General features: G+C 42.9%; 1 protein-coding gene across 18 annotated transcripts in view; it reads right to left on the reverse strand.

Moving 5' to 3' along the window:
* The window catches only part of rap1gapa (RAP1 GTPase activating protein a), a 599,377-nt gene that overhangs the window by 152,547 nt on the left and 422,289 nt on the right, over positions 1-24,541 (reverse strand). For 14 of the 18 annotated variants that reach the window (XM_059655567.1, XM_059655576.1, XM_059655558.1 and 11 more), the window contains one exon: positions 2,081-2,174. The exons of 3 other annotated variants lie outside the window; for them this stretch is intronic. Coding sequence is in view for 12 of the 15 variants with exons in the window: in XM_059655558.1 (XP_059511541.1) it covers positions 2,081-2,174 (94 nt within the window). In the remaining 3 variants the exon portion in view is untranslated. Of the gene's footprint in view, positions 1-2,080; positions 2,175-3,971; positions 4,409-24,541 lie in introns of those variants that run through there. One more of the 18 variants, XM_059655568.1, reaches the window with a different exon arrangement.

Here is a 24,541-nt window from a genome sequence, read left to right on the forward strand (position 1 = left end):
TCTTCCCTGCTGTTACTAGCTGCTGAATGGACCTCTCTAATTTCAAATCTAATGTTGATCTCGCTTTTGTGTACCTCCTGGACAGCTGTAACCCTGTACGCCTCACTTTGTCTAAACACTCAATGATCTGTATCTCTATTCATGTTATGATTTGCTTGTACTGCTTGCAAAACAAAACTTTTCACTGTAGTTAGGTAAATGACACAACAACAAATCAAACCAGATCACACTTTCATTCCAGTGTGGTACAGGTCCCAGGAGCCAGGCAAGGTGACTCCAGAATAAGCACAAGGCTAACTTCCCTACACTGGGTCTGTGTGGAAGATTAATATAAAAAAGGAATAAAAGCAAACACAGCTCCCCAGTTTTCATCCCTCTCTCCACCTCCTGTCCTCACTCTCACCTTTGCCCTATCCATGGTAACTGATGCTACTGCATACCCCTCTGTCTCCTACATCCCTATACACAACCGTTATGGTCTCCCATAATCTACTTTCAAAATCATTCTCTGCACCAAACCCACGTTCCCCATGCCATACCCTCCACACCAAATTTTGTTCCCGTACCCACCTCCCGTGTTACTCACACACCCAATGCCAACTCATGCAGCTACCCATTGCTGTGGCCCTATGCTAACTTAGTGCATCATGCCAACCCACGTCCCACCCTCACCCAACACCTGTTGCATTCACCCTGCATGACCTAGAATCCACCGCAGGAACCATACAGAAAAAAAAGTTGGGTGTCTATATGTGATAGTGCTATTTACAAAAAAACCCTCCAGGTAAAAGGAAATATAAAAACATTGAAATAATTTAAAAATTGAAACTAGTTTCTTATGAAAACAAAAATTAGTGTTTTCCAATAACCTGAAGCTTTCAATCTCTTCACTTAAAAGGCACCCTATTATGATAATATGGGGTCACATAATCGATTATGCAGCACAAATCCTGGAACAGTCAAGCCCTTCTCCAGGCTCATGTCCCGGCTAAAACCTGGGCCTCCATCTTTTGCAGAAGCAAGAATCAAAATTCTATGCATTACTCTTTGGAACCATCCATTTAGTTCCTTCTCCTTTAACCACCCCAATTTTACATATCGTGATGGTCTCTCCTTGGGCCACTAACTATGGTCATGCAATTCATAGCTTTGGGCTAACCTCCGGAGCAAAACAGGTCAGTTTTCTGCTACTTGCCTCAATCTCATTTTATTTTGTATGTCTCAGTCCTTTCATCATTTTTAACACCATCTTGAAATCACCTTTCAACCTCTGTCCCCAATAAAAAAAATTTCTCCATATCTATCTTATATTTCCTTATAACAGCGAGGAAGCACACTCGCAGATTAATTTGGTTTCCTCACTCTGTGGCTTAACAGCCCTCCTTTAATGTGAAACCCAAAGACCAGCCCATGCCATTCAACGTGTGATCTTTCTAAGATATCATTACACCTTGGCAGCGAAACACATTGAGTTTTTGGGTGATTTGTACATAGACATTTGGCACATGGATCTCCACTCATCTTTTATATAAGCAGTAATGAACAGTAAGTGAAACTGTTGAACGGTTGTTGTAATGTGACATTCTGTGTGTCACTGCCACCAGTAGCCACTCTGACTTTGGTTGTAGTAAAATGAGGTGAGTGTGTTATTTCTGCCTTTGGAGGCTGCAAGACTGTGGACAGCTTGTGGACACCTTCTCTGCAAACCACTTTCTCTGTTTCCATTGAAAATTTTAAATTATGTCAATGTATTGTATGTTTCATTTTATCTGGAGGCTTTTTTTGTAAATAGCACTATCACTGATAGACACCCTCCAGAGGCTGGGATGCCAGTGTGACACAGCAGTTACCCCAGTCAATAATTTCCCCATGGCCTGGAGTATTTCTCAATGGAATGATATACACAGAAACTCTGCAGCCATTGGGCTTGATACAGCAGCCAGAAAATAAAGATACAGATTAAACTTCCAAATACAGATTAAACTTCCAAACACAAATGTATTATTTCCACAATGCAAACTGGGAAGTTTTGCAAAACATTCACAACTCACGTGCAACAAGAGATTTCAGAATCTCCTACCTTGAGATACGACCGTGCAGAGTACGAAGGCTGAGATTCTGGACTTGGTGGTTCTAAAGAGTTGGAGATGTTGTGATCTCCTCCATCATGTTTCCTATTGTGAGGAAAATTAATTATTGGCTTTGTGCAACCATGTTTCTCCATTGCCTTTCAATTTTTTTCTATTCATTTGTGGGATGTGGGTGTCGCTGGCTGGCCAGCATTTCTTGCCCCATCCCCAGTTGCCCTTGAGAATTTGATGGTGAGCTGCCTTCCTGAACCACTACAGTCCTCCTGCTGTGGATTGACCCACAGTGCTGTTAGGGAGGGAAATCCATTTTCTCTGCAAACCACTTTCTGTTTCCATGGTATGGATTACTCTGTTTACTATTCTACATTCCCCAGTTAATGTCCACCAGACTGTATATTGGTGAGTCCAGTAAGTCAGTAGACTCTCTGAACATAACAACAGGACTCTTGTGATGTAGTGGTAATGTCCTCTCCTCTGAGCCAGGAAATGCAGGTTCAAGACCCATCAGCTCCAGAGGTGTGTTATTGTACCTGCGAACAGGATGATTAAAAATTGTCTCTGCGCTCAACAGCATGACAGACCAACCTCCCCCAAACCTAACATGGTCACACAGGTAACTCCCTGTATGAGCTATGGACAATTATCACAAGTAGTAGAAATAGTATTAATACAGTAGAGAAACAGGGATCAGAGCAGATCTGGCTAAAAGTGTAACCATTTTGACATTATCGATTTAATTATTGATATAATGGGGAAATCACCAAGCAAACCTGAGGTGGGATCATTTTTTGATTTTCTTTCTTCCAAGAGCACAGAGACCAATTATAACATCCCCCTGCTGCCAACACGGTGAGGATGATCTAATTTGACAGACCCCAGGGACTGGTCTAAAGCTCTGCCAGCTCTAAATGTCTCCAAGTCAGTCCCGCTCCAGGCGGTATCAAGGGAATTCTGCTCCATGTAATTGTGCTCAAATATTTACACCAGTCGAAAATCCTATTGTAGTTTTAATAGTAATTTTACCTAAACCAATACAATTTTTGAAATTTTATTCTCACTTCTTTTTCCCCCTCATTCAACAGTATGCTGCTCATTAGTAAAATAATCTTCACTGCACTCCTGCGTTTTAATGAAACCAAAAGAAATGGATAGCTGACATGGGAGTGATCAAATAGACAGGTACAGCAGTCAATCTTGTTCAATTCTCAAAAGGGAGCATTGGAAATCTTCAATAGCTGGTACTGGGTTCTTCACCATTTAAATAATTATACAATGCATTAAGCACCTTAACCCTGTTTGCACATTACCAAACATTTAAAAGCTGTGAGAATGTGAATAAAATTAGAATGAAGATTTCCCTTCATGATAAAGCTGCTGGATCTAGGATTAGAGATAATGGGAACTGCAGATGCTGAAGAATCCAAGGATCTAGGATTAATTTGGGGCATTTTATTTTCTCTTTTTGCAGCCATCACTTGCAAAATACACACATCCTCAAAATTACTGAAGTGAGTCTGAAGTTCATTTTAAGAGTACAGTTGAAAGGCAGTCACAACTTAATGATAACCCAGTTAGGGTTCCTGCGACTGTGAAGAATTCCTGTCTCAGTGTAAAAACAATTAATCAACCTTTAACAACAATGATAATCCTGCATCCTTTCTACCTCAGAGCTACTAATGGTCATTACTATTAAATATGCATTCGAGATATTTTAGTGACTCTGGAGCATTTACACATCAGGAGAAACTGATCAGAAATGTACGTGGCTTAGGTACAACAAAATAGCTGCATATGTAAACGGCTCACGTGCACGCTGAAACCTTTAACACTGACCTGCTGCAGGTGAAACATAAAGCAATGTTCTTTTTAAATTTCACTTACTTTGTTAAAGCAGCCAATAAAGACCTGGTACTGCCGAAGAGGTGAGATTTATACCACAGCAGAGATTCGAGCCAACAATTTACAACGAGCAGCAAAACATTGCCCCTCAGCCGCAGTTCAAACTCCTGTTCAAATCCTCAGCACAGCCTACTGGGGAGGAGACAGAAAGCTACCTGCCCTTTTACACACTGCCTTTCCCCAGAAATGGAAATAGCCCAGTAAAGCACGCACTGTGTAAGAGTTTGCTTTGCATTTCATTAAGTGTGGCTTAATTAAGCAGACCTCACCAGGAGGAGTGCTGTCATGACAACGGGTTTTGGGATTCAGCATCAGACCTGGGCATTTGGCGCTAATGGTGTTTTGTGGGGGCGGGGGGTAACCATGGTCTTGGCAGCTTCGAGTTTCAGCTGCCTTGGGGCTTCTTGGAGTTGTATTCTCCTGGATACCGCAGTGATGCAGGAGAGCAGTAATTACAGCCACACCGACAGAGCCCAGCTGACACTGTAATCTTTAATAGCATTAGGTTGTATTAATATTAAATAGGGTCTTGCTGGAGAGGACATGACCCGCAGTTTCACACACACAACAATTAGCGTTTAACTTAGGAAATGGAAGCAAAAAAATGTGTCGTATTGGTGATCTGAAGTCTTTAGAAATGTATTATCTCTGAGGAATGACTTGTTTCTCCACTTTACGTACCGGAATGTTACGAAAAAAATTACTTGATTTCGGACCAACAAGAAAGTGAATGTCATTCTAAATTTTCCCGGGCTTTCAGATGGCGGGGCAAAGGTTACATAATGGATCATAAACCAGATAATATGTCACCTAACAAAAACAACAGAATAAACTTTAAAATAAAGAAACATTAATTGCTGTAATTAATCAATGTTTGATTCAAGGTGAAAATGCAGTTTTGTTTATTTATAGTATCTGATTTTCTACATTTCCCGATTTGCTGCCAAAAATCATTCTGAGAAACATATAATTATAAAAAGCAAGTAATTCGGGAACAAAATGAATTAGCGTTAAAAACAGAGACGTTGCAGAGTCAACAGGAATACAAGCAATGAATGAATCAGGGGGCCTGTGTTTGCATCAAGTACAAGTTTGCAGAGATCTGTTTCACACAGGTCCGAAAGGTTCGACACTGGTTACCACTGAGACTGGAGGTACAAAGTACCATTGCATGAGTAGCTAAAGTTTCTTGCTCAAAGGGAAACCCCCTCAACAAACAGTAGCAGAGCTACTAATCGATTTGTTACAAAAGTGAGATGATTGAGGCAGCAATTACATCTGGTCACTAATACACCACCCAGAACTAATTACTGCAATAAATCCAACTCGCACAGCAACCTCCGTCTAGCTCTGTTACGTATGCACACTGCAGTTAGTAGAGAAGCAAAATAATATTTCGGTATGGTAATTAACACAATGTGAACTCCGAGATGCATTAAAAAGTCACCTCATATTTAACAAAGAATTAAGAATTTACATTGTACCTTTCAAGTTTTCAAGTAACATGGAAAGGTTCACAACTAAATCATAATTTGTAAGTGTAATCTCAAATTTAATGCAGAGAAACGCGGCAGCCTATTTGTACACCTAAACAGCAGTGAGATGAAAGCAGTGATAATGGGAACTGCAGATGCTGGAGAATCCAAGATAACAAAGTATGAAGCTGGATGAACACAGCAGGCCAAGCAGCATCTCAGGAGCACAAAAGCTGAGGTTTCGGGCCTAGACCCTTCATCAGAGAGGGGGATGGGGTGAGGGTTCTGGAATAAATAGAGAGAGAGGGGGAGGCAGACCGAAGATGGAGAGAAAAGAAGATAGGTGGGGAGGTGGGGATGGGATAGGTCAGTCCAGGGAAGACGGACAGGTCAAGGAGGTGGGATGAGGTTAGTAGGTAGATGGGGGTGCGGCTTGGGGTGAGAGGAAGGGATTGGTGAGAGGAGGAACAGGTTAAGGAGGCAGAGACAGGCTGGGCTGGTTTTGGGATGCAGTGGGGGGAGGGGATGAGCTGGGCTGGTTGTGTGGTGCAGTGGGGGGACGGGACGAACTGGGCTGGTTTTGGGATGCGGTGGGGGAAGGGGAGATTTTGAAGCTGGTGAAGTCCACATTGATACCATTAGGCTGCAGGGTTCCCAAGCGGAATGTGAGTTGCTGTTCCTGCAACCTTCGAGTGGCATCATTGTGGCACTGCAGGAGGCCCCTGATGGACATGTCGTCTGAGGAACGGGAGGGGGAGTTGAAATGGTTCGCGACTGGGAGGTGCAGTTGTTTATTGCGAACCGAGTGGAGGTGTTCTGCAAAGCGGTTCCCAAGCCTCCGCTTGGTTTCTCCAATGTAAGGAAGCCACACCGGGTACAATGGATACAGTATACCACATTGGCAGATGTGCAGGTGAACCTCTGCTTAATATGGAAAGTCATCTTGGGGCCTGGGATGGGGGCGAGGGAGGAGGTGTGGGGGCAAGTGTAGCACATCCTGCAGTTGCAAGGGAAGGTGCCGGGTGTGGTGGGGTTGGAGGGCAGTGTGGAGCAAACAAGGGAGTCACGGAGAGAGTGGTCTCTCCGGAAAGCAGACAAGGGTGGGGATGGAAAAATGTCTTTGGTGGCGGGGTCGGATCGTAGATGGCGGAAGTGTCAGAGGATGATGCGTTGCATTCGGAGGTTGGTGGGGTGGTGTGAGAAAACAAGGGCGATCCTCTTTGGGCGGTTGTGGTGGGGGCAGGGTATGAGGGATGTGTTGCGGGAAATGCGGGAGACGCAATCACGGGCGTTCTTGACCACTGCGGGGGGAAAGTTGCGGTCCTTGAAGGACTTGGACATCTGGGATGTGCGGGAGTGGAATGCCTCATCCTGGGAGCAGATGCGGCAGAGGCGGAGGAATTGGGAATAGGGGATGGAATTTTTGCAAGAGAGTGAGTGGGAGGAGGTGTATTCTAGGTAGCTGTGGGAGTCGGTGGGCTTGAAATGGACATCAGTTTCTAGCTGGTTACCTGAGATGGAGCCTGAGGGGTCCAGGAAGTTGAGGGATGTGTTGGAGATGGCCCAGGTGAACTTGAGGTTGGGGTGGAAGGTGTTGGTGAAGTGGATGAACTGTTCAAGCTCCTCTGGGGAGCAAGAGGCGGCGCCGATACAGTCATCAATGTAGCGGAGGAAGAGGTGGGGTTTGGGGCCTGTGTAGGTGCGGAAGAGGGACTGTTCCACGTAACCTACAAAAGATGCAGGCATAGCTTGGGCCCATGCGGGTGCCCATGGCCACCCCCTTAGTCTGTAGGAAGTGGGAGGAATCGAAAGAGAAGTGTTGAGGGTGAGAATGAGTTCGGCTAGGCGGATGAGGGTGTCGGTGGAGGGGGACTGGTTGGGCCTGCGGGACAGGAAGAAGCGGAGGGCCTTGAGGCCATCTGCATGAGGAATACAGGTGTATAGGGACTGGACGTCCATGGTGAAAATGAGGTGTTGGGGGCCAGGGAATTGGAAGTTCTGGAGGAGGTGGAGGGCATGGGTGGTGTCACAGATGTAGGTAGGGAGTTCCTGGACCAAAGGAGAGAAAATGGAGTCCAGATAGGTGGAGATGAGTTCGGTGGGGCAGGAACAAGCTGAGACAATGGGTCGACCAGGGCAGGCAGGTTTGTGGATTTTGGGAAGGAGATAGAAACGGGCTGTGCGGGGTTGGGGAATAATAAGGTTGGAGGCTGTGGGTGGGAGGTCCCCTGAGGTGATGAGGTCATGGATGGTGTTGGAGATGATGGTTTGGTGCTTGGGGGGTAAGGAAATATCACTTATGAGGTTGGATGGGGTATACATATTGGCAGGAACACCTCATCCTCTTCAAATCCATCTGAAGGGCACAGTCTAGGTCAGGACTTTACCCATCATTCCACTGGCAGCATTTCAAACAAGGCAGCACAAGACCATGTGCACAAGTGTCAGGTACAGGATTTGAACCCATCATGTCACAATTAGATAATAAAATGCCAACACCAAGTTGAGGCAAAAAAACCCTGTCAAACAACTATTCTGAACACTGTGAGAGACAGAGATTACTGAACAAGTGAATCTTGTCCATGTGCAATCTGATAGGATGATTTCGCTCATATACTGTGACTGATTCTCACACCCTATGCCTTGATTATGATTAACTGCCAGTCTAGGGTTGGAGCTTGGATCTGAAAGTTAGAGAATCCAAGGTATTGGCAAAGCTTCCTCGTTTGCCAACAGAATATAATTAAAAGGGAGGGACAAAAAAATAAGACTTAGAATATGGCTGTGCACATTAAAGTATTGACTAGATTATCTGTTGACAAACACACAAACTTCAAGCAAAATTAGTTCCCAAATACCTGAAAAACCAAGCTCTCCTGTGGTCCAAATTGATCAACAATAACATTTTGTTGTAAACATTGGACTATTAACTGTGGTTTTTATTTGCAGATGCTGCCCATCCTTTGGAACATAGCCAGACTTTCCTTTGTTTACATTGATAGATTAACTTTTTTCTGTATTGCTCCATTTGTTATCTGAACATATGGTAGATCTACTGCCATATCTAAAGCAAAGAGCTGAACACTAATCAGAATGTTTTAGAGATACACAAAAAATCCATATGAACTGGAGACAATATCAAACTTTCCAGTTATGTTGTAACATCCCTGTTAATCCAAACCGGCCAACCCTCAAAAGGTGGTTAATGAAGGGCCATGGGGGGTTTAATGGTTTAAGTCAGAACCACAGCATCTTACAGAAATGAGCCAAAGTTTACATTCTATAGCATTTTGCAGAAGATGAAACAAAGGATAATCAGTGTGGTTTACTTTCTGTTTTGATTCCTGTGATTAGTTGCTGGCCTAATTTGATGAGTTCACTATTGCGGGAAGCCTGGAAAACCCTTTGACTTGGTGCTCGATACGCGCACTGGGGAGAGGGATATCTACACTACAGAGATCACTGGACCTTTTTGGGCAGGTTTCTTTGGGGTCAATGCCAAGCAACGACACTTCACCCCCATCCCCTTTATTCCCAGGACCCCAAGTCAAATATTGTGAAAACAAATCACACCAACATGTGGCAAAAATTCAATATTGTGGATACTACAGACAGCAAATGAAGCAAGATACTGCCTGATCTGCTGAGAACGTCTATCATTTTCTGGTTTATACCAAGCATGTTGTTATTTCACTTGTTTCTGGCAAACTAAAGCAATGCTATAATAACTCTTGCTTTAACCAAGTAACTTCAGCTGAAAATGATCGTTGATTGAAACAATGTTGTTATTTGAAAACTCTTTCGTTGTGTGTTTGGTTACACTTCAGCCACACGCTCCTGATCTTTGGGCACCTGGTAAAAGGGGGTGTGGGCAGGTTAGGGGCTCCACTTGTGGGTTTGCTCTTGGGCCTGGCCAGGCTGGCTATAAACATGTCCAAGCAGTCGGCTGTGGAGGGGGTCACTTCTGCCAACTGTCTACCCCTTTTCAAACTTGGATGTCCTTGGAGCGGGAGCGCATGGTATCCATCGATGCTCTCGATGCCTTTGGAGAGAGGTGGGCACCATCGGGAATACAGGGCTTTATTTCCCCCTCCAACTCCATTTTGATTTAAACCCTTCCCCCTCCCCCAGCCCTCCCTAACCTTTGATGGTTTGCATTGCCATCAATGGGCTTTGCAGTTAAATCATTGGAAATGTGGCTGATTTACCAGTTATGGTTAATACGTTAAAAAAAACCTGGGTAATTTGCTGGTGGAAAAAAATCATTTGTGTTCAACAGCATTTCTGCATTCAAAACAAATCAAACGGCCTCTTGTTATGTAAGGGTCGTGTCCCTACCTTTAAGCCAGGAGGCCAGGGTTCAACTCCCAGCTCCAGAGGTCCTTAATAACATCACAGAGCTGGCTGCTTAGAAAATACCCAAATCAACATCAGACACAACTTATTGCTTCATACACTCCTAAGTAGTGAAGGTAACTTCAAAATGCAGCAAAAGAAGAGAGGTTTACAGCGATGGGATTAAAAAGCACAGTTCTGGAGGTATAGCAGGCCAGTAGCACACTGCATTTCTGTTCACAGATATTGTTCTTACTAAGTAACCCCATTCAAGTGATCAGAACAGTGAAAGGCATCAAAGTACATTAAATGCACTTTACACTGCTCTAAACTGGGGAATGCATTCCCCACTTCCTGACTGATTACAATAAGGTCTTGCCAATGGTTATGATTTAGAATCTCACCAATGCTCGAGAAAGGTAAATGAACGGTTCACATCCTGGTTTACACAGCAGTCTGGTTGATGATGGAGATAATGGAAACTGCAGATGCTGGAGAATCCAAGATAATAAAGTGTGAAGCTGGATGAACACAGCAGGCCAAGCAGCATCTCAGGAGCACAAAAGCTGACGTTTCGGGCCTAGACTCTTCATCAGACCCTCTCTGATGAAGGGTCTAGGCCCGAAACGTCAGCTTTTGTGCTCCTGAGATGCTGCTTTGCCTGCTGTGTTCATCCAGCTTCACACTTTATTATCTTGGCTGATGATGGATTCAGCTTTGTTTGAATTGTAAAACACATTTATCAGAGAACATGGGCCATGCAGTGGATCTAATTAAGAAGCCAATAAATATTACAAAGCAATGAATTCATGGCTGATTGATTGTCAGTTCCAGTGTAGGTGGGATAGGGGAATGCAGCATCTCCTGCAGTCTCCTGAGATGTTCAGACTAACGTACCGGAGCTCCTAACTGGAACAGCTCAGGGATTAGGAGCAGGTCAGTGGGACACAGCACCTTCAGTCTTCATTCTCCAACATTCCTCAACTTGCCTTTTAGCTGAGAAACACAGCCAAATATTGTGTGTCATAAAAAAAAAGTGCACTTAGATTTGAACATTTTGACAAGGTCTTGATTTTCTACCAAAGTGGCATTCTCTGTGTGTTAGACAAATCTGGATCAGCTTCACTGATGCTTTGAGCTCCAAGGAGGATTGCTCGGTTTCTACTGTCAGCTCAGCAGACAGACTAGAAGCAAATGAAAGTGAATCATACGTCCTGATCACTTTATTACCAAAGAACACAATGAGAGGTGCAGGCAGAAAAGTGCTGCTAAGTCCACAACTGGATCATCTTACTGAATGTAGCAATGAGTTTGAAGGGGCAAATGATCTGCTCCTGCTGTTTCTAATGATCTTACAATCTTGAAACACAAGTGCTTACTTACATGGTTCATCTTCTTAGCTCACTTGCAGAGTCACTTCTCTGTTGCTATTATATTGTCACTGTTTAAAGTCTTCTGTGCTATTTGCTTTAGTTTCATGACAGTAACAGCTGTTCCTGATTGTTAGAATGATTACTGCAAATAGCATTTCTCAGAAAGGACAGTAATGTTTGACTAAAGATTTATTGTCATCTGATTCTGTCTTCTCATGTTATTCTTTTACATTCGGTCATTGATCCGATCAAAACAGTAAACAGAGCTGGGTGGAGGTGCAGGTAATCCATGCAGTAAATGCTCAGCTGATTGCTCATGTCATATCTACACCAATCATGGTGAGGCAAACCAGTACAGGTTGATGGTATGGTCCTGGGGAGTGTTGCTGAACAAAGAGATCTGAGGGTGTGCGTGCATAGTCCCTTGAAAGTGGAATCGCAGGTAGACAGGGTGGTGAAGGAGGTGTTTGGTTCACTTGCCTTCATTGGTCGGTGCTTTGAGTTTAGGTGTTGGGATGTCATGTTGCAGCTGTACCAGACATTGTTGAGGCCACGCTTTCAGAATATTGCATACATACTGGTTGCCCTTCTACAGGGAGGATGTTGTTAAATTTGAGGGGGTGCAGAAAGGATTTACGAGGATGTTGCCAGGACTGGACAGTTTGAGCTAAAAGGCAGAGGTTGAATAGGCTGGGGCTATTTCCCTGGAACATTGAGGGGTGAGGTGTGACCTTATTGAGGTTTATAAAATCATAAGGGGCTTGAATAGGGTGAATAGCCAAGGGTATTTCCCTAGGGTGGAGGAAACCCAAACTAGAGGGGCACAGGTTTACGGTGAGAGGGCAAAGACTTTAAAAGGACCTGAGGGGGAGCTTTTTCACACGAAGGGTGATGCATGTATGGATCGAGCTGCCAGACAAAGTGGTAAAGGCTGGTACAATGACAACATTTAAAAGGCATCTGATGGATATATGAATAGGAAGGTTTAAAGAGGGAAGTGGGCCACATGCTGGTAAGTGCGACTAAGTTTATATAGGATATCTGGTCAGCATGGATGAGTTGGACCATATGGTCTGCTTCCGTGCTGTACTTCCCTATGACTCTAAATAAAACTTAAAATAATTAAATGAGTGCTGAGAAGTTATGCAAGGCATCAGTGTCAAGGAATTCAAATGAGATCATATAGAATGAGATTAAATTTTCAGAGATTTGTGAAGATTATCAAAATGTAGACCAGTTGGTTCCTTCTCAATCAATAAATGTAAGTTTGGCAGTGTTTTTCTGAGAGACTTTAGGTGAGATGAGAGTTTTACTTCAATTATGGGGATTTAATTATAGAGCACAATATATTGTGTCACATCCCAGGTACTTGAGCCAATGACTAGGCAGTAAAGGTGGTAATTTAGTAACTAAGTCAATGTTAACAGGCAATCGCACAGAGAACACACACTGGGATTTGTTTTTGATCAGATAGTCCTCAAATGTACATGTTTAACCCAACAGAACAGGTGCATCAGGGTCACAAACAGGTTATACGTTTGGAGAAGTTTTTTGGATAAATGCGCTATTCTAACTGATCGTTACTTGTGTTGCTGTTCTAATCAAAGGAAGAAGCTGCTTTCAAAAATATTAATAGAATTATCTGTTTGTTTTGCAAGAATCTATGAAATATATGAAGGAACATTATTACATACATGTAAAATATAAACAATTGGTGAGAAAACAGTCTCTTGTATTTCCCAGTATGTGGTCTCGATGGGTACAACAGTCCTAAAACTGTCCAGAGCCTTTTATTTTAATCATTGTTGGGATTCTATGTGGCAAGAGGCCATTCAGCCCATCAAATCTGCACCAACCCTCCAAAGAGCACCCCACCCAGACCCAGCCCCTACTCTATTCCTGTAATCCCACATACCAATGGCCAGTCTGTCTAATTCATCTTTGGGCTATGGGAGGACACCCACACGGACACGGGGAGAATGTGCAAACTTCACACAGTCACCAGAGGCAGATTTGAACCCAGGTTCCTGGCGCTTTGAGGCAGCAGTGCTAACCACTGAGCCATCTTACTGCCCGCCACATCAGTTTATCCTTTGTTTTCTCCAGTCATCCGGTTCCTCTGCAATGTTCCTTGTTTTTAACTCTTCAGTGCCCCTGTGGTTTTTGACTCTCTAAACCTGTCAGTTTTGGGGCCGGCTAAGCTGTATTAGTACCATCGGACACATTTGCTCTCCCTCCATCCTCACGGCGTATCCTACTCCAACATCCTTTTCACAAATTCTAAACTGTGTCCCCATTTCCTTCCAACCGCTTTTCCTCTTGCTCTCTACAAATAGTTTAAAGTCAAGTTAGATATCAATAAACAAATACCTCCTAGATTTATTGATCTTTTAACTTAAACATTGTGCAAGAGGTTCTTGGTTCTTCTCTTAGGTTTCTTCAAAATAACAGCTTAGATAACATTAATGTTCAATGGTTTGTTTGGTGATTTATGACTTACATTTCACAAAACAAAAATGTCCTTGTTTCTGGATTAACTGCTTTCTCACATGTCATCTAAAGCAATTTTCAGATGTTGAGCTATGTTTGAGTTGAAACAGTTTTGGGTCATTAGTTGTTATCAAACCCAATAGATGGTGTCTCTCAGGTTATTATCACAGCCCAGGATTAAAATACTGACTAATGTATAAACTCCTCAAGTGTCAGACTTTATTAAGACTCACTTTCTGCACCACACATTGTGAACCAACTGCTTCTAGTCTGAATGTCTTCATTTCAAACTGAAACCAAGTCCAGCAGAGCAGTTGTAAGATTAATTTTGTAGCAGCAAAGAAGATGATCAGCTCAGAAACCTCATCACACCCCACCCCACACGCCTCAGTAATTACATAAAACATAAGAAATGGGAGATAGCCATTGTTTAAAATAAAAATCATTTGCAGCATGTGGGTGCACTGACTGGGCCCAACATTTATTGCTGATCCCTAACTGCCCTTAAGAAGGTGGTGGTGAGCTGCCTTCTTGAACTACAGCTGTCCTTCAAATTTGCTCAACATCCAAATAGATCTTTGTTGAACTGTACATCACCATCACCTACTTTTTCCTCAATGTCCTTTAATATCTAACAAAAATCAATCAATCAATTTTGAATGCTGCAATTGTCCTTATAGTCACATCCATTCAGAGGAAGAACTTCTAAATTTCAAAACATTCTCAAGACTCAGGTCTCCAATATGTCCCCATTGCACTACTACTCAAAATAGTCTTTTAGTTAAAAAGAATGATGGTTTTATTATTTAAGGATGGGCATGTAAGTGTTACTTTTTCCAGTGTAACCTACAACTCTGATTACACTTCAGCATTCTGATCCAATGATCCTATAAAAACGGTCAATCCGACTCTCAAGGCACCTGCCTCCATCTTGGAGGGTACTCACTGGCTGCAGGCAGACAACAGCTTTCCAGACCATACCTACTACTCCCACCAGGACTGGTCAATGATCACAGAGCAGCCAGTGGGAATGTGTCAGATACCAGGAAAACCTTCATGAGCAAGATGGATTTTGACCTGGATGTTGGGGAGAGAGCAGTTTCTATGATGGTGAGCAGTACTGTCACTGGTTTTGAAGGAAGGAGAATGGCATAGGGCAAAAATGCAAGAGTGAGAAGACAGCTGAACAAGGAGCACAAACTCTCGATGACCATGACTGACTAATGTCTGACTTCCTGTGTAGAATATTCCGTCTCTTAACGTAATTGTTCCCTTAGCCTTTCACCTCCCCCTCTTTTACCACCTTCCCTGACCTCAACTACCTTATATAGACCTCCAGAAGCTCTTGCTGTTGGATTTTATACTTCTTACAATTTACTTTCATAATCAAAACTCTCCATCTTTATTAACTTTTCAGTCATCCGTAGCTGCTTCCCAAAAAAATTCGAACCCTCTGACCTCCCACTAGTTTGTGCCATTTCATGTGTCTTAGATTTTTAGATTAGATTCCCTACAGTGTGGAAACAGGCCCTTTGGCCCAACAAGTCCACACCGCCCCTTGCAGCATCCCACCCAGACCCATCCCCCCATGATCTCTAAATCGTTGAACACCATAGGTAATTTTAGCATGGCCGATCCACCTAGCCTGCACATCTTTGGACTGTGGGAGGAAACTGGAGCACCTGGAGGAAACCCACATAGACACAGGGAGAATGTGCAAACTCCACACAGACAGTCGACCGAGGCTGGAATTAAACCCTGGTCCCTGGCGCTGAGAGGCTGCAGTGCTAACCATAGAGCCACTGTACCACCCAATTTTGATTGAAAAATTCTTCTTGACAGCCTTCAGTAAGCACCTTTGGTTCATCCTTCTCATCCCGTCCTTCCTATTGATTCAAATGTTATGAAATATCTGCTGCTCATCACTGACCATCTCCTTAGTGTCCTTTCCTGGCCCACGTTAGACAACTATTTCTTCATTCTTCTAGAATTACCCCTGTTCAAGCTGAGGTTATTTCATCCTGCAGGCCTTAGTGAGAAGCAGACAAATTTATAATCACAGCTTTTCATAAAGAGGAGTTTTGGACACATGACTGCTGACTAATGGCACACAATGGGGCAATGATGGAACTTTGATCTCCAATTGTTAAAGCTTTCAAGGGCCCAATGGAGCAATCTCCAGTATTCTGTTGCACATTGGGCATATTTGCTAAGTTTGCTTTGTCTCTGGAAATTTCTAACAATGAGGTGATTGTTGCTTGGCCTTTATTCCCTCTAAAAGTTCAAACAATGGCAAATGTGAAATTGTGCAGGGGAATTGTGCACACATGTCCCTGGTTAATCTACAAAGGTTTTTTGGAAAACAGCCTTTCTGGGAGAACAGGTGACCTCTGCAGCCATTTTTACACAAAAGTCTGACTCCTTTAAAGATGTTTCCTTTCAAATGAAAGTCCTAAATAATAAATCAGTCAATGGAATTAAACATTAATGTCCCCCTACATATGACACCTCTGAGGCAAATGAGGGGTTGTGAGTACCTGCATAGCCATAGCCTTACTAAGTTCAAGACTGTTAATTCAAAATCCAAAATGGTGGCAGAGTAGAGGTCCCAAGCCTGGAGATTGTGTGTTCCGTCTACTTTTCTTTTCTCATCTGTCGTTTTTCTCTTCCTTATTTACTTATCTCTTATGAAGAGCTCGGTCATGACGACAGTGAGTTGGGCCCATTGCAGACTCATGGAGGTGGTGGCAAAGGTGAGTTTGGGCCCAGTATGAGACAAGCTGGCATCGGCAACAGCTGTATCAGTGATGTGGGCCCAGAGTGTACGCTTGGCTGTGGTGGCGGCGGAGTCAAGTTTGGTTCGGTGCAGGACCCAGCGTCATCGGTGGCAGCTGCACTGGTGGGGTCCAGCGAAGGCTCATGGTGGTGGCAGTATTGGTGGAGGTGAGATGGCACAAGGGAGTGGTGACTCTTGTTCTAGTGGCATGGTGAGGGGACTCATGGCTGGCCACTCTAGGCCAATGACTGAACATTTAACAGGTAGGACAGTAACATTGAACTTTGTGTCTTTATTTTTCTGCCTTTATATTCTGTGTTTTGATTTCTTTTGGTTTTAAGATGGTGTCAGAGAGTGGCAATACTATACAACATTTTTCACTGTATTTTGTAACAAAATACATGTGACAATAAATAAATCAAATCAAACCCTATTAGACGATTCAGCACTTTCAAAAGTTAAGAGGAGAAACTTGGTAAAAAGAACAAGATGAGAAGCAGCTTGTTTTCTCCCACACAATGAGAATTGAGGACAATGGAAGAGTGGACACTAGTGAGACAGATAGATTTCAAACAATGATGGGATTTCCAAAGGGCATTAGGCATGCCCTTACTGCTGGGCTTAATTCCGACCATTGTAAAGTGATGGCCAAAATGGTCAAAGTGGTGGTCTAGAGATCCTTGAGGGCCCTAATCAAAGTTTATAAGTTTAACCAACTGATACCTACCAGGTACGCAGTTGATGCTTCTTTAGGTCAGGCCAGTGGGAAGGACTTTTTTTTTAGGGCCCTGTTTGGATTTGCAAAGCCAGAAAATTCAAACCAATGTTGATGGAGAGGTACAAGACTGGAAAAAACAAAGTGACTCTTCCAGAAGTGGCAATTTTAATTTATGCATCAGTGTAAATATTCAACCAGTGACTCCAGACTAAATTTCCATCCAAGCAAATGTTTTCTTTCAACAAACATTTGCATTACTTTTGTGAAGCCATTAACTGGAACCTGCTCTCCCACATTTGCAAAGGTAAACACTTCAACCCATTGACCAGGTGCTTTCCCACACTGTACACTGTTCCCCTGCTACATTACCTTTCTTAAACCTGTCAGAATTTTAAAATTAACAGGATAGATGGCTCCTATATGCCTGTTCTTCCTTGTGTTATTTAAATATTTACTTTCCCTGCCCTTCATTTTGTTCATACCTGGATCTGTACTGTTATGATTTTTTTTATAAACAACCTAATTTTTTAGTTATAAAAAACAGTTAACAATTTATAAGTTTTACTGATATCAATTAAATAAAACTGGAAGAGGTTTGAGAATCAGTGGTCTTCCAGTACACTGTAGGAAATGTTTTCATTGAAATTTCCAGGAATAAACATTGTACAATATCAAAAGAAAACATCAAACTAAGGTCTTCAATCCAGAGGATAGTTCAACACCTATACTCATCCCAGTCATGCAACTATTCAAACATGCTGAAGGACAATTCCCACAACTTGCTCCTCACCTAAAGTACAACGCAGTCGTGGGACATCATATCAGTAGCACTGACCTAGACGTTGGGATACATCAGTTGTGTGTGTGGCTGTACATTCTGTTTCATATTATTTTAAACAGCTTTGAAAACAGGACAAAACCTAGGCTGCAAATGTCACCAATGCCCAAAGATAGGGAGATATCACAGCCAAGGCTGAAATGGATATGATATTATAAATCCTGTACTTGACAGCTCAGGTCACTGGACCACCAGCATGATCAGGAGCTACGGCTGACTGTCACCTCCTCCATCACTTTGAGCAGCTTCTTAAGCCCTGGTCCTTTGTCCTGACTACAACACAGACCAGCTGTGGAACGAAACCTGCCACATCCCCGATTTGGATTCACACTGGCCATCACAGTAACAACACAGCAGCTGGGAGACACCCTGCAATGCAAGTGACTGATCAAGATATGTTTTAATTATCAATGGAATAGCATGCTGCCTCCCACTTTTCGATAGGTTCACAAAGCAAGGGGCAACAGAGTGACTTTGTGCAATAGATGAAAGCCAATCAACTGCTATTCCATGTCTGGGCTTTTTTTCTTCTATGAAGATGTAGATAGAGGCTGCTGGCAAATTGGCAACTGCTTCACACTCTTCACAGTCAAAACTGATAATGATTTCTTGTGAATAGTGACGGTGAACATGATTCACTTGTATCAAATCAGTGTAAAAATATGATAAATTTGAAACTTGATTTTATAAAATGGGATCCTGCTGGTGGGGCATGACACATTCAGGGATGGTGATGATGCTGGCTATAAGGCATCATTCCTTAAGTCTGATAACGGTGCTGCAAATGATCATTCCTAACGTACAATTGCAGGCTGTGATGTGAATCCCACCGTGCTATTTAAACATGAAGAAACACAACATGATTTAAGCATCTAATTATCATCTAATTATCACACCTGCCTTATTACCTATGAAATGAGGAGCAGGAAACCAGGCTGAAGTTTAGGCTGTAATAATCAGAAAAGGCCCCATCGCCCACTGGAGCAAAGGCAGCTAACCACAGCGGAACCCAAACTGACCCTCTCAATATGAGAGAGGGCAGTGCACTAGACCAGCAGACCATTAGCAACTGTTCCGGAACTGCTCGAGATGGATAGACAAATAGAAAATCAAAAAACTGCAGGTGTTAGAAATCAGTCACGAAAATAGAAATTGCTAGGAAAACTCTGCAGTCTGACAGCATCTGTGGAGAGAAAGCAGATTTAACATTTCAGGACCAGTGACCCTTCTTCAAATAAAGTCAGGTTAGAGGCCCACAGTAGTTTACAGAACCAGAGCATTTTGATCCACTGTCCAGTTCAAGAAATCAGCATAGATAACATCATAATCTACTCGAGGGCAATTAGGGAGAGGCAATAAATGCTGAGACAGCCAAACATGCCACATCCCATGAATGAATGAGTTAAATCTTTCACTCAGCTGAATGAAGGCAGTGTCACATTCACAGTCCATGGGGAAAACAGAAAGAAATGTGGCAAAGATTTAATACAACGTCATTCTTGTCAGTGAGGTGCTCAGTGTGTTTGTTGATGATTTATCCTAATCTCTCTGTCACATATTTAAGACACAGTTGCCTCCAGAAGTTCACAGACTGGTCAATAGCATCAGTAAATAGGGATCCTCTTACACAAGGCAACTTAATACTGAAGGCATTTATTTGTATCATATGAACATAGAAACAGGAGTTCCTCAAGCCTGTTCTGCCATTCAAGATTCGAGGCTACTGCATCCCTGTCTCATCTATCCTTTAACCAAACTTAAACATTCAAATAAAATTTGTATATGGCAACAGAATACCAAAATGAAACGAGTAGTTTGAAAGAATAAATGGCAAAACTTTTGGCAAATGTTGCACTGGGGTATACTGTGATATTGAGAGCTGTCTGCACATTTAGCCCAGTAAGTCCATTAGTGATAATGTTTGCTTCCTGTGAAAATGGTATTGATTCTGGTACAAACGAAGAGAATTGCTGAATGACTCAATATCAAGCTTCAGTTCAAAGTGACAAACTTTCCTTTGACCCAGATGGCTGGCTCTTCTTCCTGAGATCTGACCTGATCTGGTCCAAAGTGCAAAGGAATTGATTTGTGAGGATGTTTGAAGATTAAGTTTTTACTGAGCTGAATAACAGGTGAAACTGCAGTCGCGGAATCAGAGAATTGTTACAGTGCATAAGGAGGCCATCTGGCCCATTCTGTATGCACCAGTTTTATTAACCAGTGCTAATTTCCTGCCTTTTCCCTATATCCCTCCACACCATTTCTACCCAAATAATCATCCAATGCCCCTCTTGAATACCTTAAGTGAACCTGCCTCCACCACATTTCCAAACAGTCCATTCCAGACCCTAAGTACTCAATAGTTTTTCTCATGTCATCTAATCAAGTCTCCCTCATCACACATCATTTGCCTATTCCCTAGTGGGATCTACCATAAGCTGCTCCAACAAAAAACATCTCAGACATTTCTTGAACACTTTTTCTTGGGATCCACTACCAATCTGATTTTCCCAGCCCACCTGCATATTGAAGTCACCCTGAATACTGTAAAAGTATCTTTCTCATGACTTTCCTGTCCCTGAATTTATTTTTTCCCACATCCTGATTCTGTCAGGAGTCTTGGACATTAACTCCCATCAAGGTCTTTTTTTCCTTTGTGGTTCCTCAACTCTACCCACACAGACTTTATGCTTTCCCACTCTTTTTTAATTCCTGCTGTCGATTTAATTTCATTTCTTATGAACATAGCAATCCTGCCCCCTCTGCCCACTGGCCTGTACTTGCGATAGGACGTACATTCTTGGATATTTAGTTCCCAGCCCTGATTCCCTTGCAGCTACATCTCTGAGATCCCCACAACATCGTACCTGCCAATTTTAATCTGCGCTACCAACTCATTGACCTTGTTCCCTTTACTGCATGCACCAGGATTTCACTGACAATAAAAAAAATTGTAAAAAATCAGTAACAACACAATTACATTTCTGAATGATTTCAGCCTGAAAAACTGGGTCAGAATGATTTGGCATGATTCTAACAAAAAAGTCTCAAAGAAAGCACGATGAACTTTTACCAAAAAAAAACTGGCAAGTCACCAAATGGTTTCAGCACAAGCCCATTCCACCGGTTCTCACTGTCTCAGCTCTCCAAATGGGCAATACCCTGACTGTCACTCTCCCACCTCCTCCCTCCAGCCCCAAGCATCCCATCCTTTTTAGATAATGATTCAATTCCCTCTTGAATGCCTCAAATGATCCCGACTCCACTGCAGTCATTCCAGGAACCACTGTCGTGAACCTTATCTTGCTTTCACGTTCTTTTTAAAGTCAGAAATCACACAACACCAGGTTATAGACCAACAGACTTATTTGAAAACACAAGCTTTCAGAGCCTCGGTCCTTCTTCAGGCACTAGAGAGAGAGGTGGGGTCAGACACAGAATTTATAATTAAAAGATCAAAGGGTCACACCACTGATGAGGATGTGTCAAACAAACCTGAGATGCGGGTAAATCTTTAATCAGTTAGAAGGTTTTACTTTAATATTAATCATTTAAAACCTTCTAACTGATTTAAAGATTTAACAGCGACATTGAAAAACTACACTTTGTTGTGAAGAGAGTAACAGTTACGGATGTCCAAGCAGAAGAATAAATTTATTTTCAGATGTTATAGAAAGAAAGCCTTGCATCTGTAGGACAGTTTTCATATCTTCAAGATATCTCAAAGAGCCAATGAGCTTTTCTTTCTGAAGCTGAAGCTTTGTGGTCACCTAGGAAACAGAGTATACAAACTGAACAAAGCAAGCTCCCACAGATAGCATGCAGAGACTAAAAATGAATCTACTTTCGGAATGTTGGTCGTGGGATGTGTGTGAAAAAGGTTCAAGCAAAAAGTGTAACAGAGGGGAATGCATAAAATAGATTAGGCTTTAAAGCTTTCAAAAGGAGACAGTTAGAAGTTCTGACGAATGGCCATTTGACTCAAAACCTTAGCTCTGTTTCTCTCTGCACAAATGCTGCCTGACCTGCTGAGTTTCTCCACCATACTCTGTTGAACAAAAAGCAAAGAACAAAGAAAATTACAGCACAGGAACAGGCCTTTCGGCCCTCCAAGCCCCTGCCGATCGAGATCCTCTGTCTAAACCTGTCTTCTATTTACTAAGGCTCTGTATCCCTTTGCTCCCTGCCCATCCATGTACCTGTCCAGATACATCTTAAAAGACACTATCATGTCTGCGTCTACCATCTCCGCTGGCACCGTGTTCCAGGTACCCACCACCCTCTGTGTAAAGAACTTTCTACGCATATCTCCACTAAACTTTCCTCCCCTCACTTTGAACTCATGACCCCTAGTAATTGAGTCCCCCACTCTGGGAAAAAGCTTTTTGCTATCCACCCTGCTTATACCCCTCATGATTTTGTAGACCTCAATCAAGTCGCCCCCCCCCCCAACCTCCGTCTTTCTAATGACAATAATCCTAATCTACTCAACCTCTCTTCATAGCTAGCGCCCTCCGTACCAGGCAGCATCCTGGTGAGCCTCCTCTGCACCCTCTCCAAAGCATCCATATCCTTTTGGTAATGTGAGGACCAGAACTGTACACAGTACTCCAAATGTGGCTGAACCAAAGTCCTATACAACTGTAACATGACCTGCCAACTCTTGTACTCAATACCCCACCCAATGAAGGAAAGCATGCCATATGCCTTCTTGACCACCCTATTCACCTGCGTTGTCACCTTCAGGGAACAATGGACCTGAACACCCAGATCTCTCTGTTCATCAATTTTCCCCAGGACCTTTCCACTTACTGTATAGTTTGCTCGTGAATTAGATCTTCCAAAATGCGTCACCTCACATTTGCCCGGATTGAACTCCATCTGTCATTTATCTGCCCAACTCTCCAGTCTATCTATATTCTGCTGTAATCTCTGACAGTCCCCTTCACTATCTGCTACTCCATCAATCTTTGTGTCATCTGCAAACTTGCTGATCAGACCATCTACACCTTCCTCCAAATCATTTATGTGTATCACAAACAATGGTGGCCCCAGCACAAATCCCTGTGGAACACCATTGGTCACAGGTCTCCAATTTGAGAAACTCCCTTCCAATACTACCCTCTGTCTCCTGTTGCCCAGCCAGCTTTTTATCCATCCAGCTAGCACATCCTGGACCCCATGTGACTGTGTCTTTCTCCATCAGCCTGCCATGGGGAACCTTAGCAAACGCCTTACTGAAGTCCATGTATATGACATCTACAGCCTTTCCCATATCGATCAACTTTGTCACGTCCTCAAAGAGTTCTATTAAGTTGGTAAGACATGACCTTTCCTGCACAAAGCCATGCTGTCTATCACTGATAAGCCCATTTTCTTCCAAATGGAAATCAAGCTTATCCCTCAGTATCTTCTCCAGCAGCTTCCCTAACGCTGATGTCAGGCTCACCAGTCAATAATTACCTGGATTATCCCTGCTACCCTTTTTAAACAAGGGGACAACATTAGCAAGTCTCCAGTCCTCCGGGACCTCACCCTGTCTAAGGACGCTGCAAAGATATCTGTTAAGGCCCCGGCTATTTCCTCTCTCACTTCCCTCAGTAACCTGGGATAGATCCCATCCGGACCGGGGACTTGTCCACCTTAATGTCTTTTAGGATACCTAATACTTCCTCCTTCCTTATGTCAACTTGACCTAGAGTAATCATCCTTATGCCGACTTGACCTGGAGTAATCATTTAGAGAAGTTTTAGAAGTTCTTCTGCAGTTGACATAGGATGGCTTTCTTTCCCTACTTTTCACATGAGAAATGAACTCCTCATTTACATGGATAGCAGACTGCAGCTCCTTTAACTGAAGTGATGAATCTGCTATCAACAAGTGACCAATAACTAGCAGCACAAAGTCAGAAGTCACACTACACCATGTTATAGTCTGACAGGTTTATTTGAAATCCCAAAATTTCAGAGCACTGCTCCTTCATCAGATGAAGTGACTTCTGACTTTGTCCACCTCAGTCCGACACTGGCATCTCCACATCATAGCAGCATAAGACATCTGATACAAACAGGATTAATCAGCAGTAAATGAGTTTCCAGTCTAATTTTGATGTTACTGATGTAGGTCTACAACATGAGTATCAATCACAGTGGATGTGATGTCCTGACACTCTGTTTTTTTCTAAGTGGTTGGTATACTTTGCCACATGGCACTGTTCTCTACCTGACATATTGTACTTTCACAAGGGCTGCCCTTGCAGCGATATTAGAGATCCAGCAGGTGACTAATGCAGCTCAAAGGCAGAACAGGAATCTGATGCAAACTCTGAGACTAAAAAACTGCAAATGCTGGAATCCAAAGTAGTCAAACAGGAGGGTGGAAGAACAGAACAGGCCAAGCAGCATCTGGAGGAAAGGAGCAGTCAACGTTTCAGGTATTACCCTTCTTCAGTTCTTCAGTTTGGGTAATTCCTATTCATATAACCATCCAGGTGACTTTTAAATGTTGTTATTGTACTAGCCTCCATCACCTCCTCTGGCAGGTCATT

The sequence above is a fragment of the Stegostoma tigrinum genome, chromosome 28 (assembly GCF_030684315.1).
Source record: "Stegostoma tigrinum isolate sSteTig4 chromosome 28, sSteTig4.hap1, whole genome shotgun sequence".
Lineage (NCBI taxonomy): Eukaryota > Metazoa > Chordata > Chondrichthyes > Orectolobiformes > Stegostomatidae > Stegostoma > Stegostoma tigrinum.